Source organism: Ceratotherium simum, chromosome 4 (genome assembly GCF_057802395.1).
Source record: "Ceratotherium simum simum isolate JZ-2026a chromosome 4, ASM5780239v1, whole genome shotgun sequence".
NCBI lineage: Eukaryota > Metazoa > Chordata > Mammalia > Perissodactyla > Rhinocerotidae > Ceratotherium > Ceratotherium simum.
In genome coordinates this window covers 27156958-27183116 of record NC_141903.1, presented here as the reverse complement: position 1 = coordinate 27183116, position 26159 = coordinate 27156958, and the positions used below count along the sequence as shown (strand labels likewise).

At 56.9% G+C, this 26159-nt stretch overlaps 1 protein-coding gene across 2 annotated transcripts in view; it reads right to left on the bottom strand.

The window, feature by feature from the left end:
• Positions 1–25518, bottom strand: part of PDGFRB (platelet derived growth factor receptor beta) — a 37946-nt gene extending 12428 nt beyond the window's left edge. Inside the window, exons 1-12 of one of the 2 annotated variants that reach the window (XM_087429573.1) lie at positions 25106–25518; positions 16868–16941; positions 9653–9698; positions 8181–8507; positions 7386–7652; positions 6593–6720; positions 6303–6477; positions 5549–5741; positions 4788–4903; positions 3353–3476; positions 2705–2916; positions 162–256 (exon numbers count right to left, since the gene is read on the bottom strand). In XM_087429573.1, the coding sequence (XP_087285699.1) occupies positions 162–256; positions 2705–2916; positions 3353–3476; positions 4788–4903; positions 5549–5741; positions 6303–6477; positions 6593–6720; positions 7386–7652; positions 8181–8507; positions 9653–9698; positions 16868–16909 (1725 nt within the window). In that variant the 5' untranslated portion in view covers positions 16910–16941; positions 25106–25518. The remainder of the gene's footprint in view (positions 1–161; positions 257–2704; positions 2917–3352; positions 3477–4787; positions 4904–5548; positions 5742–6302; positions 6478–6592; positions 6721–7385; positions 7653–8180; positions 8508–9652; positions 9699–16867; positions 16942–25105) is intronic. The other variant, XM_014786179.2, reaches the window with a different exon arrangement.
• Positions 25519–26159: the final 641 nt, after the last annotated feature.

The window sequence follows — 26159 nt, the reverse complement described above, 5'->3', positions numbered from 1 at the left end:
ACACTCAGCATCACTCTGTATCATTTTACACCTGAGCTCCATGCTGGGCCCAGATGTGACTGGAGCCTGCAGTATTCAAGGTAAGTGTGGTGGGGGAGAGGGGAGCCCAGGCAAAAAAATGGTGTGCCAGTCTGCGCCCATTGGTGAGGGTGGGGGTTTACCTTCTGCCAGAGCATGATGAGGATGATGAGGGAGATGATCGTGAGGACCACCAGGGCCAGGATGGCCGAGATCACCACCACCTTGAAGGGCAGAGCTGGAGGCAGAGACAAGAACTGGCCATGAGCAAACAGGGCGCTTGGCAGCTGCCCTCTCCTCACCCAATCTCTGGCACCACAAAGCCCTCTCCGCCTATCCTGCCCAGAACAGAAGCCCCCCTCCACCAACCGTGGCCTGTGATGTCCAACTCTCAGCATCTCGCATAAATCCCCCGTGCCCCTCAGTAACCACCCGCAGCTCAGATCCCCGTCAGCCTCCGTGTCCTTCCGGCCCTTGCAGGGGTCAGTCTGACCTGCCTGCCGCAGCTCCAGTTTGGATGCAACCCCTGACGGCTGGGCTGTGGCTCACCTCTCCTCTGAATCCGTGCCCTCGTTGGGGCTGTCACAGCTAGGACAGTGCCTGACTGAGTGGCCAGGGGACTGAGGGATGGAGCTCCCATAGCCTGATGAACCCAGACTGCAGAGAGGAGCCTACTTCTTCCTCTGTTCACCCCAAGTGCCCAATGGGGTTGGGAGAATGATGGTAGTTACAAAGTGCATCCCCCAGGGAACAGGAGTAACCAAGTAGGGCTAACTCTGGGTCCCCCAAGTCCTGAGTCTCTTCCATCCCCAAGGCCTCAGCCTCTTTGCCGCACAGCTTCCCATTCCTTCCCATTCCCTCCACATCCACCCTGGCCAGACCCTCATCTCCCCTGCCCTGCCCCATTGGCCACCATGGGGTCCCCGGGGAACTCGTTCCTTCCTCCTCTGCCCCCCACCTGCCCCCTCTCTGCTCCCCAGGGGGTCCTGTCCCTCTTCCTCAGGGGCCCAGACCAACATCACTCCTCTCCTCCCTCTCCCCACCATTCAGGTCACAGGTCAGTCCTGGGAAGGAAGTCGGAATCTACTAAGGAGCCATCTGAGTAAAAAGAGGAGGATTGATGCAGCCATGGCAGTTCCCCGAGGGCTGGTGCATGGCTTCTCCGTCAGGCACACAAAAGCTTTACTTCTGCCTTGCTCAGAGCTGGTCTGCAGGTGCCCACTTGCTCAGGGATATGTGTGCATGTGCAGGAGTGTGGATGCGATAAGGTATTAAAACCCCCACCCTCCGCCCACAGGGTAGGAAGCAGGAGGCAAGAGGCAGGTCTGTGTACAGACAGGCACTTGCATGTGCAAGGCCATGGACCTGCCTGAGTGTGTGTCCAAAACGCCTCACACAGCCTTTGCAGCCCTGCTTCACTGGCCTCTGCCCACCCCTGTAGCCCCTCTCTTTCACTCCCCTCCCCTCTATCTCCTCCTCCCAGCCCCTAAATATATGTACGCTCTGTCCTCCAGTCACGTTGAATTCCTTTAATTTCTCTGAACCCACTTTGCCTCTGGGCTTTTGCACACGCCATTCCCTCTGAGTGGAATACCATTACTCACAAGGCTAACTCCCAGTTATCCTTGAGGTTTTGACCTAAAGATTCCTTTTTCCAGGACATTTTCCTGAATTCCATAGCTGAGCATGGAGCCCCTCCTCCCTCTAGGCTTTCCCCTCAAACTGCTGACCCATGCAGTGGGATTGCCTAGTTCCTCGTCTGCCTCCTCTCTGGACTGCAGGCACTAGAAGGGCAGGCAGGACTGGGCCTTCTCCAGTGAGAAGCTGGGACCCCATAACCATTTACTGAATGAAGAAACAAGTGAACATATGAAGTACAAGCAAACAGGTACACACATGCACAGGGATTGGCAGGTAGCAAAAGCATCCAGGCACTGTTCATATGGACAAGAATCATGCATGTATGGGTAACTGCTAACAGACATGTGTTGTACAGCAGGCATATACGTGCGGGGATTGTGCGTGCACACTTTCACAGAAAGGTGTGCTGCAACTCCATGCTTACGGACACACACTATGCCAGTTTGTACACATGCACAGGAATTGTAGTTGCATTGTTTGCACACTTGTATGGGGATTGTGCACTCGCATGTACATGCATACAGACACACACTCGTGGGTTTATATACATGTCTGGGGATTGGCCATGCTCACGTACGTGGTTTACAAACACTGTCGGTGGGTTTACACACATAGGCATCATGCGTATTTGCGTACATGCTCACAGACATACACTCTAGCTTCATGAGTGGATCTGGGGACTGGGCATGCTTCATTACATGGTTTACAAAGCTACACTCGGAGGGTTTGCACCTGGGTCCAAGGATCAGGCATGCTCATGTACATGGTTTACAACATACATACAGTGTCCATACACCAGGCATAGGAGATAGTGCTATTCATAGGCATGATTCATAGATATATACTCGTGGATGTACACGTGTGCCAATATTGTGTTGTTGTATAAGTGCAGAGGAACATACTCTGGTGGATTTCACAATGCTCCTGAGTGCCCGTGGACATGCTGACTCTGGCCTGCTGTGGACGCAGAGGCACAGTCCCAAGTATGGCAGGGTTAAGGTGGGGGTGAGGGGTCGTCAAGGGCCGCCGAGGCTGGAGGACTCACAATGTGGCACCACAGTGACCTCTTGCACATCATGGCCCAGCAAGTTGCGCAGCGTGCAGCGCACCGACAGCGGCTGATCCACGCGGCGCAGGCGCAGCGTGCTCACCACCTCAAACTCCTGCTCCTCCGCCCAATACGTCACGTTAGTCTCCAGCTGGCTCTCCTCCTCGGAACTGTTCCCCAGCGGCGTGGGCGGCAGCTCGCGCGGACACCTGCCGGGAGAGCCAGCCCAGTATGCTTCCAGTCCCTTCCCTCTGCAGGCGGGGAAACTGAGGCCAAAAGCAGGCAGCGCCACGAGGTGGTGGTGGAAGGAGGCCGGGCGCATCCAGTCCTCGCTACTTCCCGCTGCCTGGTCCTGAGCTCGTTCCTCCTGTAGTGCCTAGACTGACCAGCAGGGGGCGCTCCTACCCCAGAACTGAGAGTCCTGGATTGCAAAATCCACTCCCTTCATTTGACCCTCAGAATCAAAGTAAGAAAAAGGGACAGTTTAGCTCATGGAGAGCATCTCCAAGAAGCCACATCTTTTAGAATGTGGCTCTAGCCTGGACAATGCGCCTCGAGGAAGGGTCTGGACTAGATGTCCTTCACTGGGTCCTTCCAGTGGGCTTGTGAGTACTCTGGGAGACTGAGGCCCCTGGGTCTGCTCACCTTTTGAGGTCGCTGCAGGTAGACCAGGTGAGGTGTGGCTGGGGCATGCCCCGGCCACGACAGCGGACTGTCTGCTCCCCGCTGGCAGGGTGGCTCTCACTCAGCTCCAACACACGGACAGGCACTGCAGGGAGAGGGCGTGGTGCCAGGAGGTGGGGAGGTCAGAATAGGCAGTCAGAGAGAAAGGCCCTAGGGCAGGACCCAGCCCCAGTCTCCCCTGGGGGGCGGGGAGCTACAGGTGGCAGGTGAACATTAAGTAGCAGGAATCGCCGTGTGAAAGCTGACAGAGTCCCCTTCTGAGTACTTCAAAGGGAAAGCCTCAGTGGGGTGCTAGTCTGTCTTTAACACTTCTCTGAGACTTGCTAATCTTCCCTTTTAACAAAGAGAGAGCAGGCCGAGGATCAGAGAGAGCCCTGGGAAGACAAGAGCATGGAGCTAGAATTTAATAGCACTGTTTTGTTTCGGAGTTTATTTTAGTGGTTGCTTTATATTTATGACATGTGATGCTGATTTTCCATCTACAATTGAGAGGTTAAATTCTCTTTCAAAACACATTTATTTTTAGAAAGTCAATTGACAGAACATTAAGTGTCATTCCTCTGCTCAAAACCCTGCCATGGCTGTTCATTTCAGTCACAGTAAGAGCCAAAGTCCGTACAAGGGCCCGTGGGGCCCTACACGGTCTGCCCTCCCCCCACCCCCCAGCTACTCCATCTCAGCTCTGACCTCATCTCCCACCACTCTCCCCACTCTGTTCCAGCCACACGGGCCTTTCTGCTGTTGCTCCTGCCTTTGCACTGCCTGGTGTGTCCTTTCCCAAACAGCCACTTGACTAATGCCCTCACCTTCTTGAAGTCCTGATGCAAATGTCATCTCTACGAGGCCAACCCTGATCACACTGTTTCAAACTGCAACCCTCCCTGCCCCCTCCCCACCCCCAGAACTCTCAATCTTCCCTACCCAGCTTCTTTCCTTTCACAGCACTTGTTACCTTCTAACCTTCTACACAATTTGTTGGGTTTTTCCCCTACTGTTGAATGCTCGTCTTCCCCCGCTAGGACACAAGCTGCACAAAGGCAGGGCCTGAAGCACCTTGAACGGACTGGCATATTAGTTGCTCAGTAACTATCTAATTAGTAGTATAGTATCAGTGGTATGTGAGAAGGAAAAATCATGGCATTGGTGCATGAATACCTGAGATTTTAGAAACTCCAATCTAGCCCAATGGCCTTCTTGCATAGGGAAACTGAGGCCCAGAGAGGGGATATGAGTTCACACGGCAGTGAGACAGTGTTTGAGCTCAGCCTAGAACCCAGCCTTCTGAGTCCCCAGCTCCCTCTCCTGCCCCTCCAGTGGGTGGGTGGACAGTGTAGGAAAGGAGAGGGAGTGGGGTGGGAGGGGCAGGAGAAGGAAAGCAGAGGGGTGGGCTCCTCACCGTTGACCTGCAGTTGGAAGGAGAGCTGGGCCTCAGCATCCTCATGGAAGGCCCGCATGGTGTAGTGGCCAGCCTCAGCCACCTTCACCCGCACCAGTGTCAGTTCTGACACATACCTGGGGAGCAGGACAGGCCCAGCTGTCAGAGCTGGCAGAACTCTTACAGCTCTCCCCACTCTCCTTGTACAGACAGAAAAACCAGGCCCGGGGAGGGGAAGGGGCTTGCCAAGTTCATACAGGTGTCAGTAGAAGAGCCAGGACTCACACCCAGCCTCCTGAACGCCCACCCATAGGCAGCTCCACTGAGCCATAGCGTGGGAGAAGCATCATTTCCCTCCCGCTGCACATCTCATCCCCTTCAGAAATGCCTGACGCTGCTTTTCCTATCATACTGCGCCTTAGGTCAGCCTGCTAATCTCCAGCCTCAGGGCTGCCTTCCATGCATAGGTGGCAGTGGCCTGCCTGGCCCCCTCTTTCCCACTCATCTGGCCTTTTTGTCCTTGGCTGTGCCCTGCTGACTCCACCCATCACAAGGACAACACCATCTGGGTGATCATCTGACCAGTGTCTGTTTACCCTACTAGACAGGAAACCCTAGGAGGGATGAAGCTGTGCTGGTCTCTGCAGCATCCCCAGGGCCTGGCACATAGTAGGCTCTCAGGAAAGACGGGCCTAGGTTTGTCCAGTGGCTGAAGGCTGTGGGCTGCCTGGTCTCTGTAGAGAATGATAACTTCAAGAATGGAGCGGGCAGGCGCTGCTCACCGGGTTTCAGACACATTGCGCGTGGACAGGGCGATCTCGCCGGCGCTGGAGTCGCCCAGCGTGCGGTTGTCCTTGAACCACATGACAGTGGGCGGCGGGTAGGCCTCGAACACAACCTGCAGTGTCCGGCTGCGGTGCAGCTCCGCGAATTGTACAGGTTGCAGCTCTCCCAGCAGCCGCAGGTAGCCACTCTCTGCAAGGGAGCGGCCGTCAGGGGCGGGGCCGTAGGGGCGGGGCTAGGCCCGGCCACCAATGGGGCAGCGCCTCCCGGGGGCGGGGCTCCTGGAGGCGGGGCATCAACTGAATGCCACAGAAGCCCATCTTCTGGGGGCGGGGCTTCAGGCTTTAGGAACTGAACCAGCGGTGGAGTCATCGCAGCTGGGGTTGAAGTTGGGGCTGGGACTGGAGCAGGGGCCGAATTTGGGGTTGATACTGGTTGGGCGGCCGGGTTTGAGATTGGGACTGGAGTTGTAGTTCTCACGGGGCTCGGGATTGTGACCGAGGTGAGTTGCAGCGTGGTTGAATTTGGGATGGGCTGCCTGGGCCTGCGATGGCGGTTGGGATTAGAAACTGGGTTGGGGCTGGGGTTCTGGCTAGGCGGAGAGTCTAGGTTGGGATTAGGGTTGGATTGGGGGCTGACGCTGTACTTTGGTTTGGGTTTATCCTGGAAATGGGACTTTGGTTGGCACTGAGGCTGGCACAGGGTCTGGGTCTAGCACAGAATGAGGGTTGGGGATGAGCCCAGGGCACGCACCAACCACGGTGACGTTGATGGCCTTTTCATCGCGATGGTCATTCACGCTCTCCGATACGTTGCAGATGTAGGTCCCTGAGTCGCCCAGCTCTGCACTGGGGATGTGCAGGATGGAGCGTATGTGGGAGGGCATATCGAAGAGGAAGTCAGTCACTGGCTCCACCAGCCGCCCACTCTGTAGGGACAGGTGGGGCAAGCCCCCCAAATCAGGAAGGGTCCAGGAAGTCAGGCTGCAAGTCGAGATATGCGTCTCTGCCTGGCCCTGCCTCCAGCCCCTGGCCCAGCATTACCTCCATGCGAGGGTATGTCCACTCAAAGTTGACCACCTCGTTCCCAGTCACAATGCACATGATGGTGATGTTCTCACCCTGGCGGACCACAGTCTGCACTGCATTCACCGAGACATTGATGGATGACACTGGTGGAGAGAGACTGTCTTAGGGCTGAGGATCACCACCAGCCACCAGCACTTCAGCTTGGGGATGGGGTGGGGGTCCAGAGAGGGAAGGGCTGACTGGTGTGGAAGATTCATTGATTCAACAAATATTTATTGAATGCCTACTGTATGCCAAGTACTATTGTAGGCACTGGGCCTTTAGTAGTAAACACAACAGAGAAAATTTCTGTCCTCAGAGAGCTGACATTCTAGAAGGGATGACAGTCTTGAAATCAAAGTACTCTCTGGGCATCTAAGTACAGGAGAAATTTACAACTGCTCCCAGGTACCCTCCATCTTGTGTTTAATCTTCACAGTAATCCTACTAGGCAGGCAGTCATTATTATCGTTATTTTACAGAGGAAGACACAGGCTCAGAGAGACTCTGTGCCTCGTGCAGAGTCAACATTCAAACCCACGTGGCTCTAGCGTATGACTTTGCCTACCACGGGATACAGCCCAGCTCTGCGACTATGCTTCCTGTGACCTTGGGCATACTCCATCCTCTTTCTGAGCCTCAGTTTCCTCATCTGTAAAATGGGGAAACACTACCTGCCTTCCAAGACTGCACACTTTGTAAACTGGAAAGGGCTCTGTGAAGGGTCATACTTGCCTCTGCCGAGCATCAGGCCAGAAAGGGGGCTCACCCTGGAGGCTGTAGACGTAGTAGGCATCGGAATCCACCTCCCTGTCCCCAATGGTGGTTTTGCAGACATAGGTCTTGTCCTCAAAGGTACCAGAGAAGCCACGTTGGGGGTCGTAGGGGATGGGCAGCGGGACATCCACTTTCTTCTCATGCAGTGTCACCACCAGTTGCGGATCCGTCACTCGGCATGGAATCGTGGTCTCAGTTATTTCCGTGAGGAAGATGAATAGTTCCTCAGGGTCCACAGGAAGGAAGCCCACAGAGGGATCTGCCAGGGGCGGGGCCAAGAATGAGGGTCCGGGGAGCTGGGTTTCTGGCCATCCCCTGAATTGCTGTGTGACCTTGAGCAGGTGTCTTCCCCTCTCTGGCCCTCAGTCTTCCCATTACAGAATAAGGATACTTTCAGAGCTCCCTTCCAGCTTTAACGTTTGATATGGACAGCACCAAGGTGAGAAAGAAGATAAGCCACAAATTGAAGGGCAGCTGGTCCCTGGAGCTTGGAGAATGGGGAAGATGGGATGTGGAGGCCAAGAGGGAGCACAGTGGAAGCAGCGGAGAATGCGGAGTTCTTGGGAGCCAGTTATGGGGTGGGCTGCCAGGGAGGAGGCAGATATCCACACCAAGGGGTGGGAGTGGACATACTCCTGGACTGAGCCAGGCTGGATTCCATGATTCGTCTGCATTTCTAAGCTGGCTGTATTTCACGATGTCACTAACGCACGCTCTGAGCTTCCCCCAGATGCCTGCTGTTGAGAAGCGGAGTGAGGGAGCGAGCCCACAGGCTGGGGGCCCTTACCTGGCACAAAGATGTAGATCCGTTTTCGCTCCCCAGGCTCCAGCCCAGGGGGGCCTTTGTAGGCACAAAAGTATTCTCCCGTGTCTAGCCCAGTGACATTGGTCAGCGTCAGTGTGCTGGAGAAGGTGCCGTCCTGGGTCTTGGCCGTGTCCTGCAGGGGCTCCTGGGACATCCGTTCCCACACCACCGGAGCTGGACCCGAGCAGGTCAGCACGAAGGTGCTGGAGATGTTGAGGACAAGCTCTGGCCCCGGGGGTGTGATGACTAGGCCCTGGGAGGCCTGTGGTCCCAGCAGCAGCAGCAGCAGGGGCAGCAACAGCACCTGGCCTTTGGAGAGGAGGCAGCGGATATCAGGGCACAGGAGCCTCAGCACCTCTCCTCACAGCTGACCCTGGGAGGCCACATCTGCATGGTCTGCGAAGAACACACCTCCCTAATCCAGACACAGACTGGAACCCACGGCTCTGAGGCCCGCTCGCCCGGTGCCCGGTCCCCAGGGACTCCTTTAAGCCTCCTGATCTCGTGCCTTCAGACCCCCGGCCTCAGAGTCCTGCAGCGCAGCTGCATTCAGGCTGTGGGCACGTTCTCCCAAAGCATCAGGAAATCCTCGGGAAGCAATTCCCAGGCCTCCAGTTCCTGCATTACTTCCCAGGTCACTTTCTGAGCCTCTTCCCTGCAGCTGCCCCAGCTGCCCAGGTTCCGCCGGAAGCCCAGAGGTGGCTCTGCTTGGGGAGGTGGGGCAGGTAGCTCGGAGTGGGGCAGACTGGGGCAGGAGAGACACTAAGGCTCCTGGGGGCTGGAGGGGACTGGGGTTGGGGGAGTGTGGAGTAATTGATGCCCTCCCCCTGCTGACACCCCTGGGGAAGGATTCTGTAAGCCATGACCCCCAGACTGGTGGGTGCTCAGGCAGCCAGCCAGTCATCCTCGGATAGGCTGTTGGCTGGTCATTGATTGCCAATGACCATTGATTGCCTGGTCAGCCGCCCAGCCCCTGGAGGGCTGACTGCATGTAACGGGCAGGAGCGAGGGAAGGGTGTGCTGAGAGAGGCCCAGCCGGGACTTGGGAGCTCACAGCCAATGAGAGGTCCAGGCAGGGGAGGGGAGCCCCAGACCGGAACCAGACCAGCCAGACTGATACCAACGACTGCTGAGAAGAGATAGGAGGCCGGGGTGACTGTTAGCGAGTGGGGTGGGGACAGTTGGTGAGGGGCATGGGGTGTGGAGGGCCAAGCCAAGGATCTGAGCTGGTGCTCTGGACAAGCAGGGGTCTGCTGAGGTTTCTGAGCTGAGGGGTGGGCAGGAGAAGGAGGCCTCCACCGAGACCCCCTGGAAAGGTGGGAAGTTGAGGCTCAAGAGCATGGCAGTGCCCCTGGGCGCCCAGGCCCTGGTGCTGACATGCACCACCCCTGCCAGCTGCAGGGTCCTGCTTAGTGGCTCCCCAGGTCCCCCTCTTCCCCCCACAGCCTACCTACCTTTGAGGACTGGAGCTGGCTTGGCACTCGGAAGCCGCATGGTGTCCTGCAGAGTTAAACAGGGGTCAGGGCCCATTGTTGCACCTGGGTCCTGCAGAGTGAGCCCTAGTCTGGGCCACCCAGCCTCTGTATCCATGGGGCTGAAGTCAGAGGCCACCTGTGTCCCATGGCCGAAAGAGCACTCATGCCCACAGGTTCCCCCCTGCACTGGGCTCACCCTCAGGGTGCCTGGACCCTGCTGGGGCTCTGCCTCTACCCTTCCTGTGGCCTTGGCTAAACCCCCACCTCTCTCTGGGCCTTAGTTTCTCTGTATGTACAGTGGGGGTGGGGGACTTGGGCTAGATGGTGTCCAGAGACCCGCCAGCTCTAACAGCCTGTCCTCCGGGTGACAGTTCCAATACCAGGCTCTTATCTGCCAGGACAAATATTTGGGAAAGTGTGATGAAAGGCCTGGGGGAGAAGGAGGGGGTAAGCCAGAACCCAGAGAACTCCCACAGCTCCACAAGCACAACAGGAAATGGAGGCGGCTGTGGGAAGGGAAGCGGGGGAGTCAGGGCTGTGGAATGTGGGGGGGCACCCCCCATGCCTGGCCCCCTCTACTCAGCCCCGGGCTGAGAGGGAGGCCCCGGAGAGAGGGGCGAGGGGCTGAGCCCAGGGGAGGCCCCACCGCACAGCAAGGCTTCGAAGGTCCTTGGAGATGACTGAATCCAAGCCCCCCTCCTCCACCCCCAGTGTCCAAATGGGGAAACTGAGGCCCTGAGAGGGAAAGAAGTTTGCCCGAGGTTACACACCGCAGACCTTGTCTGAGAAGACAAAGAGACCTGGGATGCCAGAGGCAGAGAGAGACAAAGACACAGAGAGACAGAGCCAGGAAACACAAAACCATGGAGGCAGAAAGACAGAAGCAGGGACACGGGGAGAAAGTCAGATTGAATTGGGTGAGTCTTTGTTCTATTCCTGCCCTTGGCAGCGCCAGGTATAACCACCAACAGCCAGGTTTGAGGGGTCTGCCTGCAGCATCGACAGGAAGGAGGCCACCATGGATGGGGGTCACGGAGCAAGAAACATGGGAAGTGACCATGTGACAAGGCACAAGGAGCCTCTCAGTGCCGTGGGTCTGCTAACTTCCCTGGTTGGCTGCCTAGCCTGGCCCAGCTCCTAAGGCCACACCCAGCTCGCCCCCACTCCACCCCCCACCTCACCCCTTTGAGTTTCCAATCCAGGGCTGGGGTCCGGATTTGAGCCCCAGCAAGGCTACCTCCTGTGCCATAGCTATCTTGGTGGCCTCAGTCTCCAGATCTCAAAATGAGATGATGATGAGTGTACCACTTACAGGGCTGCATTTACACATTCGTAGTGGGACAGAGGCATGACTCCCAGCCGGTGGACCCCCAGTCTCAGCTCTGCCCAGCACCCCATGAAGCTCTCCAAGCGAATCTGCTCTTCTCCTCCTCCCTCTGCCCCTTCCTTCAGACCAGCCTGCTTGAGGGTCCCCTCATTTCTCCCTTCTCCCAATTGCTCCAGACTCAAAGCCCAGCCCTTCTGACACCCCTTCCACAGCACCCCCACTCCCATCCCTCCTGCCCCGCCCCACCAGCTGGATGCCAGGCCTCCTCCAGCAGGAGGGAATAGCATTATGGCGGAGCCAGCAGCCCCCACAGAGGCCCATCTGCCCCTTGGTGGGTGCCCCTCTGGCTCCCTCCTTCCTGCCGGAGATCTCAGCCAAAGAAAATCATTAGCAGCCGAGCCTGGGGGAGGGGGTCATTTCAGCCGCCTGCCCCTCCCCTCCCAGCCTCTCTGGCTGGCCACACTGTTTATTATTCTAAAGGAGGAATTTGGTCAGCCAGCCCAAGAGGGGAGGTCACTGCAACTGGGGCTGGCCTGGGTCTGGAAGGCTGGGCCGTGTGGGCTGGGCCCCAGGGCGAGCAGCCCCCGACCCTGGCTCCTCTCCTGTTGGTCCTGGGGCTGGGCGCTGCCTTAGAGTCTCTGAGACTGAGCTGGGAGGGGCCTTCTCAAACAGGCAACAGAGGCCCAGAGACATCAGAATCATGGCCCAGTCACACAGGGAAAAGGCAGAATCAGGCTGGGGGCCACGATAGGCTGGGCAAAGGAGCTCAGGGAGAGTGTAGACAGCTTAGGGCGAGTGTAGATGCCCAGCGATCTTGGACTGGCTTCTCTCTATGAAATGATCATTTTGGCTCCAGTCAAAAGGGGCCTCAGACTCACCGTGAGACTGAGCAAGTCTCCAGCCCTCTCTGGGACTCTGTGTCCCCATCCATATGGGGAGAAGTTTGGATGGGTCATCTCAAAGAGCCATCTCTGTTCTGAAATTGCCTTTTTGATTGACCAGAGAGAAGGTTCTAGTCACTATTTTCCTGCTGGGGTGGTTTGGGGAGGTGGGGACTGATGAGAAGGAGGGGGCCACATTCCTGAGGCTGGAGTCATGTGAGAATCCATAACCCATCTCATTCCATGGATTGAATTTCCCCAACCCTTGGGTCACAGACTTGGTGTGTGGACTTGGATGAGTTGTTTCCCTCTCTGGGCCTCAGTCTTTCAGGTGACTTCCAGACAAATAAACTGGTCATATGGAAACCCAGGAGGTGGCAGGGGGAAGGGTGGCGAGGACAACAGGTCAGAGGACTGGGAAAGACCAGAGTGGGGTTTGTGGCACCCAAACGTGACTGCCTGGGCCATCTTGGATGAATCCTTGACACCCTCAGTTGTGTACTCAAGGTCTCTGGGCCTCTTTGTGCTTCCCAGAGGCTGCTGTGGTTCTAGCCAACCCAAAAGGGCCGGGCGGCTGACTGGGGGTAGTGGGCTTGCCTGGGACCACTGCCCTTCTTTGGGGGGAGGGCTGCATGCCAGGCAGGAGCCACCTGGGACAAGATGGTGGCATAGTCAGGGAGCAGGCACCCCCTACCTGCCATACTCTCCTGCCCCGGGAGGACCCTAGAACAGAAGGGTGGGGGACCCTCAGGGATCCCCCTTTGTCCACACGGAGTGTGCTGTGTGCCAGGAAACCCGCATGATTCCTCCTATTTGGCCAGGTTGGGGGGACAGAGGTCCAAAGATGGACTAATTGCCCAGGTCCTCACAATGAATCAGAGGGACTCTCTTGGGGGAGCAGAGTGAGGACCTCAAGCCCAGAGGAGCAAGTATGTTGGGGAGTCATTCTCAGAGCCCCAGCCTTCCCTCCTTCCAGCACATACAAGTCTCCACTCCTTTCCCACCGCCTTAATCTAAATAAATCCAGTTCATCTTGGCCACATCCGCCAGCAGCAGCTTCCCTCCCTCGGGGTCCTGAGGCTCCCACGACACAGGCAGGCCAGGGAGGGGGGCCCGCTGCCAGTGGGGGAGGCCTGCACACGGTGAGCACGTGCGCACACAGCACAGACTCCTGCCTACGCGCTCGCTCACACACTGCTCTGAAACATCCGTGTGCAACGGGGCCATGCGTGTGCACAGCCTTCCCTCACGCAGGCACTCAGCATGTGCACACCCACACAAACACACATGCACGCAGCGCCCACTGTGCCTGGCACACATGCCCACAGCACAGACTGCTGCCTGCATGCTCTCCCATGTGCCCATGTGAGGTGCACACATGTGCCGCAAATCACATGTGTAGCCAGCACAAGCAAAGCTGTGCACATACAACACGCACAGAGCCTGTGCACATGGACCCCACATGACCTGAACACACATTCACTCACGTGCGTGCACAGATAATTCACAATGCTACCGTGCTTGTACATTTACTGCCCCAGGTGCGGTTCTGAGCACCTGACGTGTATCCACTCACTTGCTCCTCAGCCAACTCTTGAAGGTAGATACAAGGATCATTCTCGTTTTAGATGGGGAAACTGAGGCAGAGAGTGCTTAAGGAACTTGCCTAGGAAGGCAGAGCAGAGATTAATCTGAGGCGAGAGCTCTAGGCCACCCTGGGCTGCCACTTCTCTGCTTGCTGGGTGTGGGCTGGGGAGAGGGCAGTGGGGACTGATAGAAACAGATGGGACTGAGATTTATCTAGCTGACAATCGACAGGACTTGGTGATTAGATGTTGCGGGACTGGAGAGAGAGGTATCATAAATGAGCCCCCACCCCTATTTCCGGCTCGGAATCTGGGGGGGGCGGGAGTGTGTGTGTGCCAGGGGCACGACGCCGTTCTCTGAGATGAGAATGAGGCGGGAGAGCAGGATTGAGAGCTGCCACTGAGCTAGTTTTGGATGTGGAGGGGCTGTGGGCACCTGAGTGGACAGAGGGACACTCATTCTAGGGGCGGGGAACAGGTTGGGCAGAAATAGCAGCGAGACGGGGATGGGAGGAAGCCTTGCTGCGGGGAGGAGGGGGTGCTCCAGGCAGGCAGTCTCGGGCCAAGGATGCTCTGCATAAACAAGATGCCAGAGGGAGGAGGAGGCCTGGCCTTGGGGTCGCGGGGTTAGAGTCTTGGAATGTCCAAGCTCCACGGCCCCCAGGGATCGTCCATCTGATTCAACCCCTTCGTGTGCCCCATTGTGCAGGTGGGGAAACTGAGGCTTAGAGAAGGGCAGGGCAGGTTCCAGTGTTTTGACCTGGGCAAGTGGGGCTCAGGTGGCCAATGGGGCACTGAAGCTCACCTGATGGGGCAGCCCTTGCCTCCAGCCCAAATGTGAGGCTAGTGGCTCAAAGCCCCAGGGTTCAGACTACAGCTGCTGCCCTCTCCGTCCCCACAGGACACCCCCCTGCCCTGCCATACATAGACCTTTATATCCAAGTCATTTTCCTGCACTGTCCTGGCCAGGCAGGGATGGGAGACTGAGACTCAGAGGAGGTGACTTGCTAAGTTGCTGGCAGACGTGGGACACAGACTCCAGTCTCCTGACTGGCAGCCTAGTCCTCTCTCCACACCAGGGGCACTTCACAGCCCCTGGGACAAACTTCAGGGGCAGATGCCTGGCTGAGAGTAAGGGGACATGGGTTCTAGCCCCAGCTCTGTCACCTACATGTATGGTCCTGCCCCTCTCTGAGCCTCAGTTTCCCCATCTGTACACAGGGTGGGCAGGGCTGACATGTTGTGGCTCCCAGGACCCTGCCCTAGAAGGCAGCTGTGCTGAGTTGGAACGCGGGGGTGGGGGTGGGGTGCTGAGGAGGGGCCCTAGCTGGGATGTCATGACTCAGCTCAGAGAAGGCAGCCAGCTCCAGGCCTGGAGTGTGTGGCGGCAAGTGGCATCTGGGACTACGGACTGAGTCCTCCCGCCGGCAGCTGGGAGAATATGAGAGTGATGGCGGCACAGGCTGGACCTGGCCGAGGGTGGCCCATGTGGCCTTACCCCAAGTAGGCTGAGATGTAGGTGCAATCTTGCAGCATGGGTGGAGGAACCACGTCCTGGCAGCCAGGAGGGACAGCAGGGTCCATTGGGTGGGGAGACAGTTACAGGTGGGGGCAGGGGTAGAAACTTGGGAAGGGGCTGAGGCTGTGGGGCTCCCACTTTCCCCCCTCAATCCTATGCCCCACTTCTCTTGTTGGTGAAGGCTCAGCACTCCACCCCTACATAATGAATCTCCCACAAGCCTCAGGATCACATCGAGGCCAGAGAGGGCAGGCAACCTGGCTCAAATCACACAGTGATGCGGCTTGATCACCCGGGCCCTTCTAGACCCAGGGGACCTTCATGTTTTCCAGGTGCCTACTAGGTCCCCCAAACAAAGCAGCAGAAATCGGCTAAGTTGGGGCATGACATAGGCTCTAGCTGGTCTGGAAGTCCAAGTGGGTGGTTCCAAAGACCATCATTTTGATTCACCTGCCCCTGCCCCTGCCCCCTCCAGCACAAGCTTGGTCACCTCTGCTGTCCCACTGCACCCCCCTACCATCCCCTCACCTGCAGTCTGTCCCCTTCCACCTGTTCTCACAAAACCAACCAGAGGAACCTTTCTAAATACCTATCTGACCAGGTCCTTCCCTGGCACCTCCGTGGCTCCCCACCGCCCAAGGCTGGCTTCTTAGCCCAGCCTTTAAGAACCTTCACGCCTGGCCCTGCTGACAGCTCATCATGACTGAGGGAGGGAGGGTGCTGCCCTCCCAGCTCCCCAGGGACCATGTGAGGCCCCACACTCGTCATTCACTCTGTGCTCCTCTCCCCAGGAGGCCTCCACAGGGACACAATGGAAAGAAATGACCTATTTTCTGGAAGTTCAAAATAAAACGAAACATCTGTCTGGATCAGAGCCAGGCTGATAAAGAACGGACTGATTCCCCCAGCTCGAGCCCCCTCCTGCCACACACCCCCTCACCCGCCAGAGTGTGTGTTCTTGGGGGCAGGGGAGCGTGCAGACCCAGCTACTTGGAACAGTTCGTGGGAAAGCGCTCAGTGTGTGCCTCACGGCCGCTGGGGCCCAGGGGAGGGGGCTCGGGTCCCCACATAGGCTGGGAACCGGCCTGAGAAGGAGGTCAGTGAGGGAGGGAGGCCCACTGCATGCTCCTGTGCGCCTGCCTCCCTCCCGCGCAAACACTTCCTGCCTCCTCCGGTGCCTCGCTGGCCTCCTCGCTCATCCTCATGGCCACCCGCAGGGCTATATGACCTGGCTCTGCCCAGGCCCAGTGGATCCCTGGACCAGAGTCCTTTGGATCCCATCTGGGTTCCCGACAGCCACTTCAAAAAGGAACAAGGACTTAAAAGGCCTTAAGAATAACAACAAGAATAATAATAGCTACCTCTGATTCAGTTCATATCGCCCAACGCCTGGGCTAAGCCCTTTATGTGAATGATGTCAGAACAATCCATGATGACAGTGTTGCTTCCCCATTTTACAGATGGGGAAAGCGAGGCACAGAGAGGTTAAATCATTTGCCCAATGTCACAGAGCTTGCCAGTGGTGGTGCCAGTGCTCAATCCTGGGCAGACTGACCCCAGAGCACAAGGCTCAGTGCCCACGTGATGGCCTCTCTAAGGCAGGAGGCAAAGATGACCAGCATTGCCCGGCACGTAGTCTGAGCTCCCTACACGAGTCACCAGCCTTGTTCTTTGACCCTCTGTTTCCTGACCCTCCTTCCAGTCATGTTCTCCTTTCAGCTGGGCGAACCTGAAGCTGGCAGGACCAGCGGGGAAGACAGCCACACCGTCTTGCATGGAGCCCTACAATCTGAGGGCTGTGAGGGCTGTTATGTAGTGCCTATTCACGTCTCCCCCACCCTCTCTGCAAACAATGGGGTTGTCCAGCCTACAGTTACATACCTCCTGTGATAGAGATCTCCCCTCACCTGCAGCCCATTCCATTCTTGGACAGTTCAGGATCCTCAGAGGTCAGGCTGTTCAAAAAATTTTATTACATTGAGCACAATCTGTCTCATTGTATCCTCTACCCATTGGTCTTGCTTCTATCCACCTGCCCCACCCCAACCCAGGACATCTTTCTTCCCATTCATTGTTCTGTTGTCCCTCAATCTGAAAACAAACAAAAAGCCCCCAGTCATTTGGAGCCAGCTCCTCTGCTAAATGAGGTGACCTGGGGATTTTGGTTTAACTTCACAACAATCCTGTAAGGGGGGTACAATCATTATTCCCATTTCACGAGGAGGAAACTGAGTCTCAGAGAGGTTTGGTAACTTGCCCAAGGTCACACAGCCAATAAGCAATGGACCTGGGATGCCAACTCAGGCCCATCTGACTTTAAACCTGTATTCTTAACCACCATGCTAGACTGCCATCTCCTGCCCAGAAACAGGTCTGTCCACAGAGAAACATTCCCACATGGGTTCACCCTAGTGGGGTCCACACAGAATCCAGGCCCTCAGGGATGGAAGGATCCTAAGAGGTCAGAGTCCCGTCCCTCCCCTTGCGGAGGTGCAGAGTGTGCAAGGGGCCTGCCCCGGCTCAGTCAGTAATTTGAAAGTCAATCTAGGGATAACGCTCAGAACATTTCTGCAACTTCACTGCAGACCCTGAGGGTCAGCACATACGGTGAGAAGAGGAGTCCTTGCCGAGGACAGCCTGGGTCTGGCAGGGACAGTGCCCAAGCAGGGGCTCTGGCCTGCCTTGAGGCCTGTCCCAAGGGCTGCTGAGGTGCAGCACCCAAGCAGTCAGGCTAGGTGCGTGGCCAGCTCTGCCACAGGCCTGCTGTGCTTGGGGTCCAGGCCTACCCCTGCTGCGGCCCCAGCACCCCCTTCCACTGTTCACAGAGGGCCTGGGCCTCTGCAGCTGCAGAGTTCCAGGCCTCCACCATCCCTCAGCTGCCCTCCCCGCACCCCTCAACGCCCCAGAGCCTCATCTCCGGTCGGTGCCATGGCAACGGAGAGCGCCAGGCCCTGGCAGCCAGAGGAGCCCCTGAGAGGGGTCCCAGGCTGAGGCTGGGGAGGGGGGCGCGGCAGGCGCAGACAAGCAAACCTTCTGTTCCCCGGGCTGCTGCCAGCCCAGGATCAGCCACCGGCTGGCGTGGGGGCTGCACATAGAATGGGTTCTCAGAGCCAAGTGGGCAGGGGACAGGCGGGCCTCAGGCTGTTCACACTGATCCACCAGCACGCGGCCTTCCCCCACCAGCCCAGAGCCTGCACATCAGGCAGGGGAGCTAGCTAACGAGGAAACCTGCCATTAACTGGTGCCAATGGTGGAGCATTGAGATTCCCCTCAGAGCCCTCCTGGGCCACAGAGCCCGAGGGGAGGAAACTTCCACGTTCCATCTCCCTCTGGCTTTCCCCACGTCTATGCTCTCACCCTTCTTCAGTCATTCACCCCGATTCTCCCATTGACGGTCACTCAGCTTCTCTGTGCCTCGGTTTTCCCATCTGTAAGTCGGGGCTTTGTTGAGTTGTCGAGGCCATCGAATGAGGTAATGCAAGTAAAATGTGTAGAGCAGGGCCTGGCACACAGCCCTCTGCTGGGTCAGTAGCCTCGTTCTTCTTCATTCACTCACAGAGAGTCACTCACTCACTCATTCATGCGGCCCTGAGTGCACGGCGAGACCGGCGAGGCTGGGCTGGTCAGCAAAGGCATGCTTGTGGTAAGTGAGGCGGGGGAAAGCCCTCTCCAGGACTCCTTAGGAAGGGTGGCTGCTGCTGTTATTGGTGTTGCCAGCAGGCTCAGCTGAGGTGGAGTGGGGGTCCTGTCTTGGTGTCTTGAGGAATTTAGAGGCCAATGCAGGACCAGAACCCACATGTAACGACTCCCAGTCCACTGTCTGCCAACCAGTTCTTTCCTATACCTTTGTCTTAGTCCCTTAATTTGATTCCCCACAAATGAAGAAACCTACCTAAGAAATTTTGGGGATGCCTCCAAGTTCCTAACATGGGGTTAGGCTTACAGTAGATGCTCAATAGATGCTTACGCAGCATAAGAGATCAAATGTCCGTGTAAGGTCAGCTCCTCTGGTCTTCAGGCCTGGGGCTCAGCTGTCCCCTAATAACTCAGGATTCACTAGCCTGGGGAACTGGGATGGGCAGGCGATGGGGACTCTTTCCCTCCAGGGAGGTGATGGGATGGGCTGCTGAGGGGGTGAAACAGACATATGGGACCCTGATGCCAGAGGGCTGAGCCTGATGCCACCAGCGGCACCGAAAGCACACGGGAGCCCAGCAAGTGAGGTGCAGCAGTCCCAGCTTGAGGCCACTTAATCCAGGTCCAAGTGCCAGTTCTACAGCGTCATAACTGTGTGACATCTCTGAGTTTAACTTCCCTGAGTCCCAATTTCCTGGAAAGTGACAGAAGAGACCTCCTTTTCCATTGCCGTGAGGGTTAGAGATGATGACGAAAAGCACCTGACACACAGTAGGTGCTCAGTAAGTGGTAACTATTATGATTATGTGATGACACCAGCGGGGAGGGGGTGGCCTTGAGTTGGGCCCCCAGGGTTGAGTCGGGTCCTTTGGCGGATGATCCAGGGAAGGGTATTCCATAGGGGCTCCGTAGGAGCATTAGAAAGTGGGAGTCTCAAGGCATCTGGGGAAACGGCAGGGAGAGAACTGTTAGGTAGAAATTGGGGCTCTTTTTGGCAGGGAAGCAGGGCAGAGGTCACTTTGGGAAAGGTTTGGGGAGCTAGGTAAGGATTTGGGCTTTGTCCTGGAGGCACCAGGAAGCCAGCTTTTCAGGGCACTGACAGTGAGGGTGGGGGCTAGCTGCTGGCTGGGCAGTGATAATGGTGCAACTCCAAGCATCATGGGGGTTGCTCCACAAACGAGAGTGACAAGAGCAGGCTGGTATTTTGTGGGAGGGCGTGGATTAGAATGGAGGCAGTGAGGCCAGTTTCGGGGATGAAGCCATCTCAAACTCTGCCTAAACTCCCTGCCAGGACCAGCTATATCATTTTGGGGGCTGAGTGCAAAATGAAAATGGGGGGCCTCTTGTTAAAAAAATTATTAAGAATTTCAAGCAGGGGGCCCTTCTAAGCATGGAGGCCTCTGTGAATGCTCATGAAGTCATCCCTGCTCCGTGGACTAAAGGGGAGGCCATCGTCCATCCATCCACCAATCTGTTTATCCATGTCTCTGTGCATTTATTTATCACTATTTCACTGGCCATCCAGCATACAGGCCCAGCTCAGGAGCTGATAAGGATGCAGATGCAGGTAAGACGGGAGTCGTCCACAGTCTGCTGGGTCAAACATGAGCCTTTCCCTTCAAGCTCAGTGCCCTGGGCTGGGAGGGGTCAGGGCTTCCGTGACAGGTTTATAAAGCTGAGCCCCAGCCCTTGGGGGCTACTCTGAAATCCCCCCATGCCCACTTAGCCTCAGCCTCAGGAGTGGACAAGCTGGTGGGGTCAGAGCCCTTATGGTTCCACTTCCCAGGAAGGAGGGTAATCAGGTCAACAACAAGGATGTGAAACAGCCACAAGAAGCCTGGCGGGGGCTCCCAGGGGCTAAGGACAGAGCTGGATGGAATCTCTGGGATCACTGGGCTGCCCCTTGGCCTCCCCAGTCCACTCTACATAAAAGGAAATTATGGCCAAAATGGAGAAGTGATGTGAGCAAAGGCTCCACGGTCCAGAAAATGCCCGGGGGAGTTCCCACCCCTCGTCAGGATGGCGTCGCTCCTCTTCAGCCCAGCTCTGCCCTGCAGCCTCACCCCAGGGAGAGCTGGAGGCTGAGCCTGGACGACAGGTGGATGGGGAAGACATGGCACATGGGCTGGCACAGAGGAAAGCCCAGGCCTGAGGCCAGTACCCGGGCTCAGTGCTATTGCTGATGGTCTGTGCGACCCGAGGTACATCCCTCCCCTTCTCTGGACCTCAGTTTCCCACCCATACAATAAGGAAGTTGAACCAGGTGACCCCAAAAGTCCTTTCATCTCTGACCTTCAGGAACTGTCTGCCCCTTAGCCCTGCTGCCCCCACCTCCCAAGGGACAACCCTTTCCATCACAGGGCCGAGAAGCTGGTAGCTCTGGCAGATGAAAGGTTTCGGGCACCAAGACATCAAATAGCCCTGATCTGAAGCGGGAGAAGAGAGCATATTAATGCAGATAAGCAATACACTTTGATCTGCAACCTCCTGCTCCAGGCTAGGGGTGGGGTGCCCCAGAAAGCATCTGGGAAAGGGGGGTCCTAGGGCCAGGGCCTGGGATTCAGGAAGGCCTTTTGCCTGAGGGCTCTGGGGCTGAAGTTTTGGGAGGGTCTTAAGGTGGGCTTCTACACTGGAAGCAATAAGTGTGTAAATTCCACACCCCCTCCCTCCAGAGGTGGGTCTCTGCATCCATTCCCTTGGCTCAGGACCCCATCATTTGTCCATCTACCATTGGGCCAAAGCCTTTCTTCCTCTTGACATCAGAGCAGACAAGGTTTGAAAAATCAGCATTGGAAGGAACCTAAAGGGTCATAGCATCCACACACACATCCCCCAACAGGGACATCACTCGACCCTCTTTCCTCTGTTTCCCAGGATAATGGGTGCGTGGGCTCTGCAGGCACACGCCCTTGGAACTCCTGGAGGAACCGAGTACATTAATGGGCTGCTCTAATTGTCAGAATGTTCCTCCTGGTTATTGCAGGTTACGGTTTTCGGTTAGTGGTCATCGATCCTGACCACTTTCTGTAGCGCGTAAAAAAAGGACAAGAAAAAATCCTTTCATTGTGAAGTTAAATATGCATGATCCCTGAGTACACGACAGGGCTTGTGCAGCTGCCAATCTGGGCTGGCGTGGCTTGGAATCCTGGAATTGTTTCAGCGCTGGAAGAAGTTCGAGATCATCTCATTCGACCTGCTGGTTTTACTGATGGGAAAACAGGCCCAGAGAGGGACTGACTCACCCACAGTCACACAGGATGGGTCCCAGGGTCTGATGACCACCTCTGGAACTCTGAGGGGCCTCCACAGCTGAGGTGCATTCTCAGCGATTATGCTGGATCCCCAGGGGTGGCCTGGGCCTCATCCAGGGCTCTGGAGTCAGACACCCGAGTGCAAATCCCAGCTCCTAGCTGTGGGACTTTGGGCATCTGACTTTACCTCTCTGGGCATTCCCTCATCTCTAAAATGGAGAGAGTTTATGTCTACTCCTCAAGGTTGCTGCGATGATTAAATTAGTTTGGCAAATATTTATTAAGCACTTACTGACGCCAGCCCTGTTCTAAGTGCTGAGGAATACAGCATGAACTTTGCAGTAATGGATGTAAAGCACAGAAAAGTGCTCAGAAAGGCTGGGTCCCTGTTATACCATCCTGCACACACAGCTTCCCAGCTGAGGCGCTATAAGCTCTGACCCTGGGGAGGCCCCCAAGGTGGACTGTGGAAGACAGTGGAGGAAAATCTCCCCCCATTCCAAGAGTCCACTGCTTGGAGGGTTCTGAACCACGTGCAAGAAATAGGCTGGCAGGGGAGTGCATTTCAGGGATGTCCGGGGACCCTCTCATTCCTTCCTCCCTCTCCACCACACTCAGCAGTCTGTCCTGAGCAAAATGCCCAGAGACCCCTCCTTCTGCCCAGAAGGCAGCTGGTCTCCGAGCCGGACTGTGCCTGGAGGACGGAAGTGGGCCTTCAGAATACCCATGCTGTCCAGGTCCCTTCCATGGGGATAGCCCTGTGCGGGTTGCAGACTAATTTCACAGCCAAGTCGTCCTGTGCAGGAGGCGGGGAGAGCAGCAGCCCTCTCGTAGCCAATGGCATTAGGTCCAGCCCAGTGAAGCGCAGGAACTGTGTACCTTACCTATACTGTTACCTCCTGGAGCCTACATACCGCCCTGCTGCTCACAGAGGAGGGGACTGAACTCCAGAGTCACACAGTCAGCCAGAAGCCAAATGGGGTAAATCCATGGTCATCCCATGCCCAAACCTGGTGTTGTTTACCCATGGTGCCCACTGCCTTCCAGATGTAGACGCAGCCCAAAAAGAGGACACGGGGGCCTGAGGTTGGCCACACATGGATTTGAGCTGAGCCAGGGCGAGCGCCGGGTCTCCTGACTCTGAATCCACGGTGCTTTCCGCTGCCCCACATCTGTGGGCAATTACAAGTCGCAGCTCTTCTTCCCACAGAGGAGGGAGCGCTGCCTGATCACTGCTGAAGGGAGGGTGCTGACCAGATGGTCTCCTTCCCCACTCAGGACCAAACCAGGGCCCAGGTAGACCTGGGAGCAGGTCAGGCCTGGAGCTGAACTTTCCGCCATGGAAGGTGCTGGAGCCAGGAGCAGGCTCCATGGGAGGATGGAGACTCTCTCCCCTCTCACCAGGAGCTCCCTGGGTAGCGAGACAGTTAAGTGTTTGGATTCAGGCAGATCGTGGCCTAAACACCAACTCTACTAACTGTGTGACCCTAGGAAATTCTCTTAGCCTCTCTGAGCCCCGGGTTCCTTGTCTGCCAAACAGGGGTAGTAATACCCATTCCAAAGACCTGCTGTGGGGATTACAGGGCCTGAGCCTGGCATGGGGTAAGCACTCAACGACGGTGACCAGCATGGTCCTCATGTCCCCGAGTGCTGTGGACTCAGGGCCCTCCTGCTTGTGGCTTTAGAAGAGCTCGCAGAGGCCTCTGTGCACTTTGGAATCACAGAGGCAGGCAGGGACACCCCTCCTTGTCTGACAGAGAAAAATGCAGTCTGGAGGAGCTGCATGATGTTCTGGAAGGGCACCTGAGGGAAGACAGGGGGCCTGGGTTCTGGTCTCATCTGGGAAGAGGAGGTCTTCAGTGAGTCCCTCCTCCCTTTCAACAGCACATTTTCTCAGCCCCACTGCCTGCCAGGGACACTGGGGACAGAACACAGGTGGGGAAGCCTGGGTCCTGAATGATCTCCGATGTGCAAAACAGAACACAAACAGGAAGAGAGGGCCAGGCAACAAGGCTCCAGTGCGAAGGGCACAGCAAGCACTTGGAAGACTGGAAGCATCTGAGAAGCTGCCTGGAGGAGGTGGAGGAGGGAGGGTCCTTGAAGAAAAAGTGGAAGTGATGAGGAAGGGCAGGCCCACAGGCAGGATCTTGCAAATTCCGTCTGGGAATCCTGGGATCTGACTGGCAGGAACACAGGGCCCAAGTTTGGAGTGATGGGGCACGGAGCTTACTATCTCCCCGAGCTCTGCCACTTACTAGCTACAGTTTTGTGGCCGCTGTGAGCTTCAGTTTCCTTGTGTGTAAAATCAGTCTCTGCCCCTGGAGTTGCTGGCCAGCATTACATGAGATCATGCTTACAAAGCACTCCGCGCAGCCCTGGCAGGCAGCGAGTCTCAATCAGTGGCAGCCGCTGTTAGGGCTTTGGGCTTTCTACAAGGGAGAATCACGGAAGGAATCGTGATCAGATTCGTGTTTTAGGATGGAGAAGGGGCAGTGTCTGGAAGGAGGGAGAGAGAGAGGGGGCCTGAGCACTGCCTGGGACCAGAGGAAAGGGCCAGCAGCCTACCCCGCTGCTCCACAGAGGGGCCATCAGATTGATGGCCGGGCCCCAGACCCCCAGCCCCGGCTGCATGACCATAACTGCTAGGATGGGCCTGCCACCACCAGGGCCCCCTCTCCTTCACACTTTCCCAGCCGCTGGGGGTTTGAAGGACATCTTAGGAATCTGGAAAATTTGCAAATCTTTTAAATCCCCAGAGGTTGCCTGGCGGCCGACTGGCCCGGAGCCAGACAGATTCTTAGGGACAAGGCTTGGGCCCATGGACAGGGGCTGTGCCTCTGAGGTCCTGCCCCTTGGTAGGTCCCCGTTCTGTGTACGCTGCTTGCCATCTCCCAATTCCCTTCTCGTACCCCTCCCAGCTCTCCCCACCTCCCGCAGGCAGTGCTGTGCTTTGGAGGCCCCCAGTCGACACCCGGAAACCTCTGGGGTTTGTTTGCTGAGGGCAGGGGGCAGCAAGGTTGAGGAGGCTGGGGCCACCCACCCCAGAAGCAGCCTGAGCAAGAGAGAGGAAAGAACTGGCTCCTCTAGCCCTGATGTCGCCCGCAGCCTCCCGGCCTCCTCCCATCTGGTTTTGTTAAAAATATTTTCCATTTTTTGACCTATTCAAGAAGGCGCAGGCTGGGGCCAGGGGACAGGACAAGGGGTTGGGGTTCCCCACTCTCCCAGCACTTACCTTGCTGCTGATGCCTTCTGGTATGGGCACTGTCCTGGGCTCTGGGCTGTCACCCCCTCCAGGAAGTCCTCCTCACGGCCCTCTCCCTTTATCAGAAAGACTTTGCTGGACCCGAAAGGGGGCTGCAGCTGGGTAGGAGGGCAGGGAGGGCCGCTGCAGGCTCCCGGAGCCTCAGGAAAATGGAGGGAGTGGGGGGCTACAGGGGTAAGGAGTGGCCTCACTCCCAAAGCATCCTTCGGGAGGAGCAGGGCTGCCAGGAGGGGCCGCCCTGGGTCTGGCTGTCTGTGTCGCAGGGCGAAGGCTGCTGCCGGGCGCTGGTCAGAGGGGCCTGGCCCTCTCCTGGTCCTCCTCCTCCTCCTCCCTGGCTCCAAGTTGCTCACAGAGCAATCCTGGGTCCCAGACGGGGCGGGCAGGGACTGCGGCCGCTGGCAGCCCCAGGAGCTCACACCACTGTGGGCTTCCCTGCCCCCCCACCTTGGGGGAAAGGCTGAAGGATGGCCTCTGATTGGCTCAGCTGGGAGAAGGGGGGCGGTGGGGCGGGGAGGTTGGACGCGTGCGTCTGTTTTCAATTTCAGTTTTTCCCCCCTCTTTCTTTTCCCCAAGTTTCTTGTTTTTCTTCCTCTTTTCCCTCTGCTTGCTCCCTCCCATCGCTGCTCCTTCAGGATGTGAGGGGATGTTTAGAAATTCCGCGGCCCACGCCAGCCGCTGAGTCACTTTTATTAAAGAGTGGCCCGGCCCCACTCGCCTGATGCCTGTCTCGGGTGGCAGCCTCCCCTTGCCATGGCACCTGGGGGCGAGTCCTTTCTGTGTGCCTCAGTTCCCCCATCTACAAAGGGAGCTCTGATAAGCTATACGGCTGATTCAGTCAACACTCATTCATTGAACAAGCACGTGGAGCGCCTACGATGTGCCAGACACTGCGCTGAGTGATGGGGACACAGTAGTAAGTAAGACACAGTCCCTGACCTCAGGGGTGCCCAGGCTAGTGAAAGAGATGGACAATGGACAGGTGGGTACCCCAAAGGAGGGCAGGGGGGCTCAGAGCACATCTGGA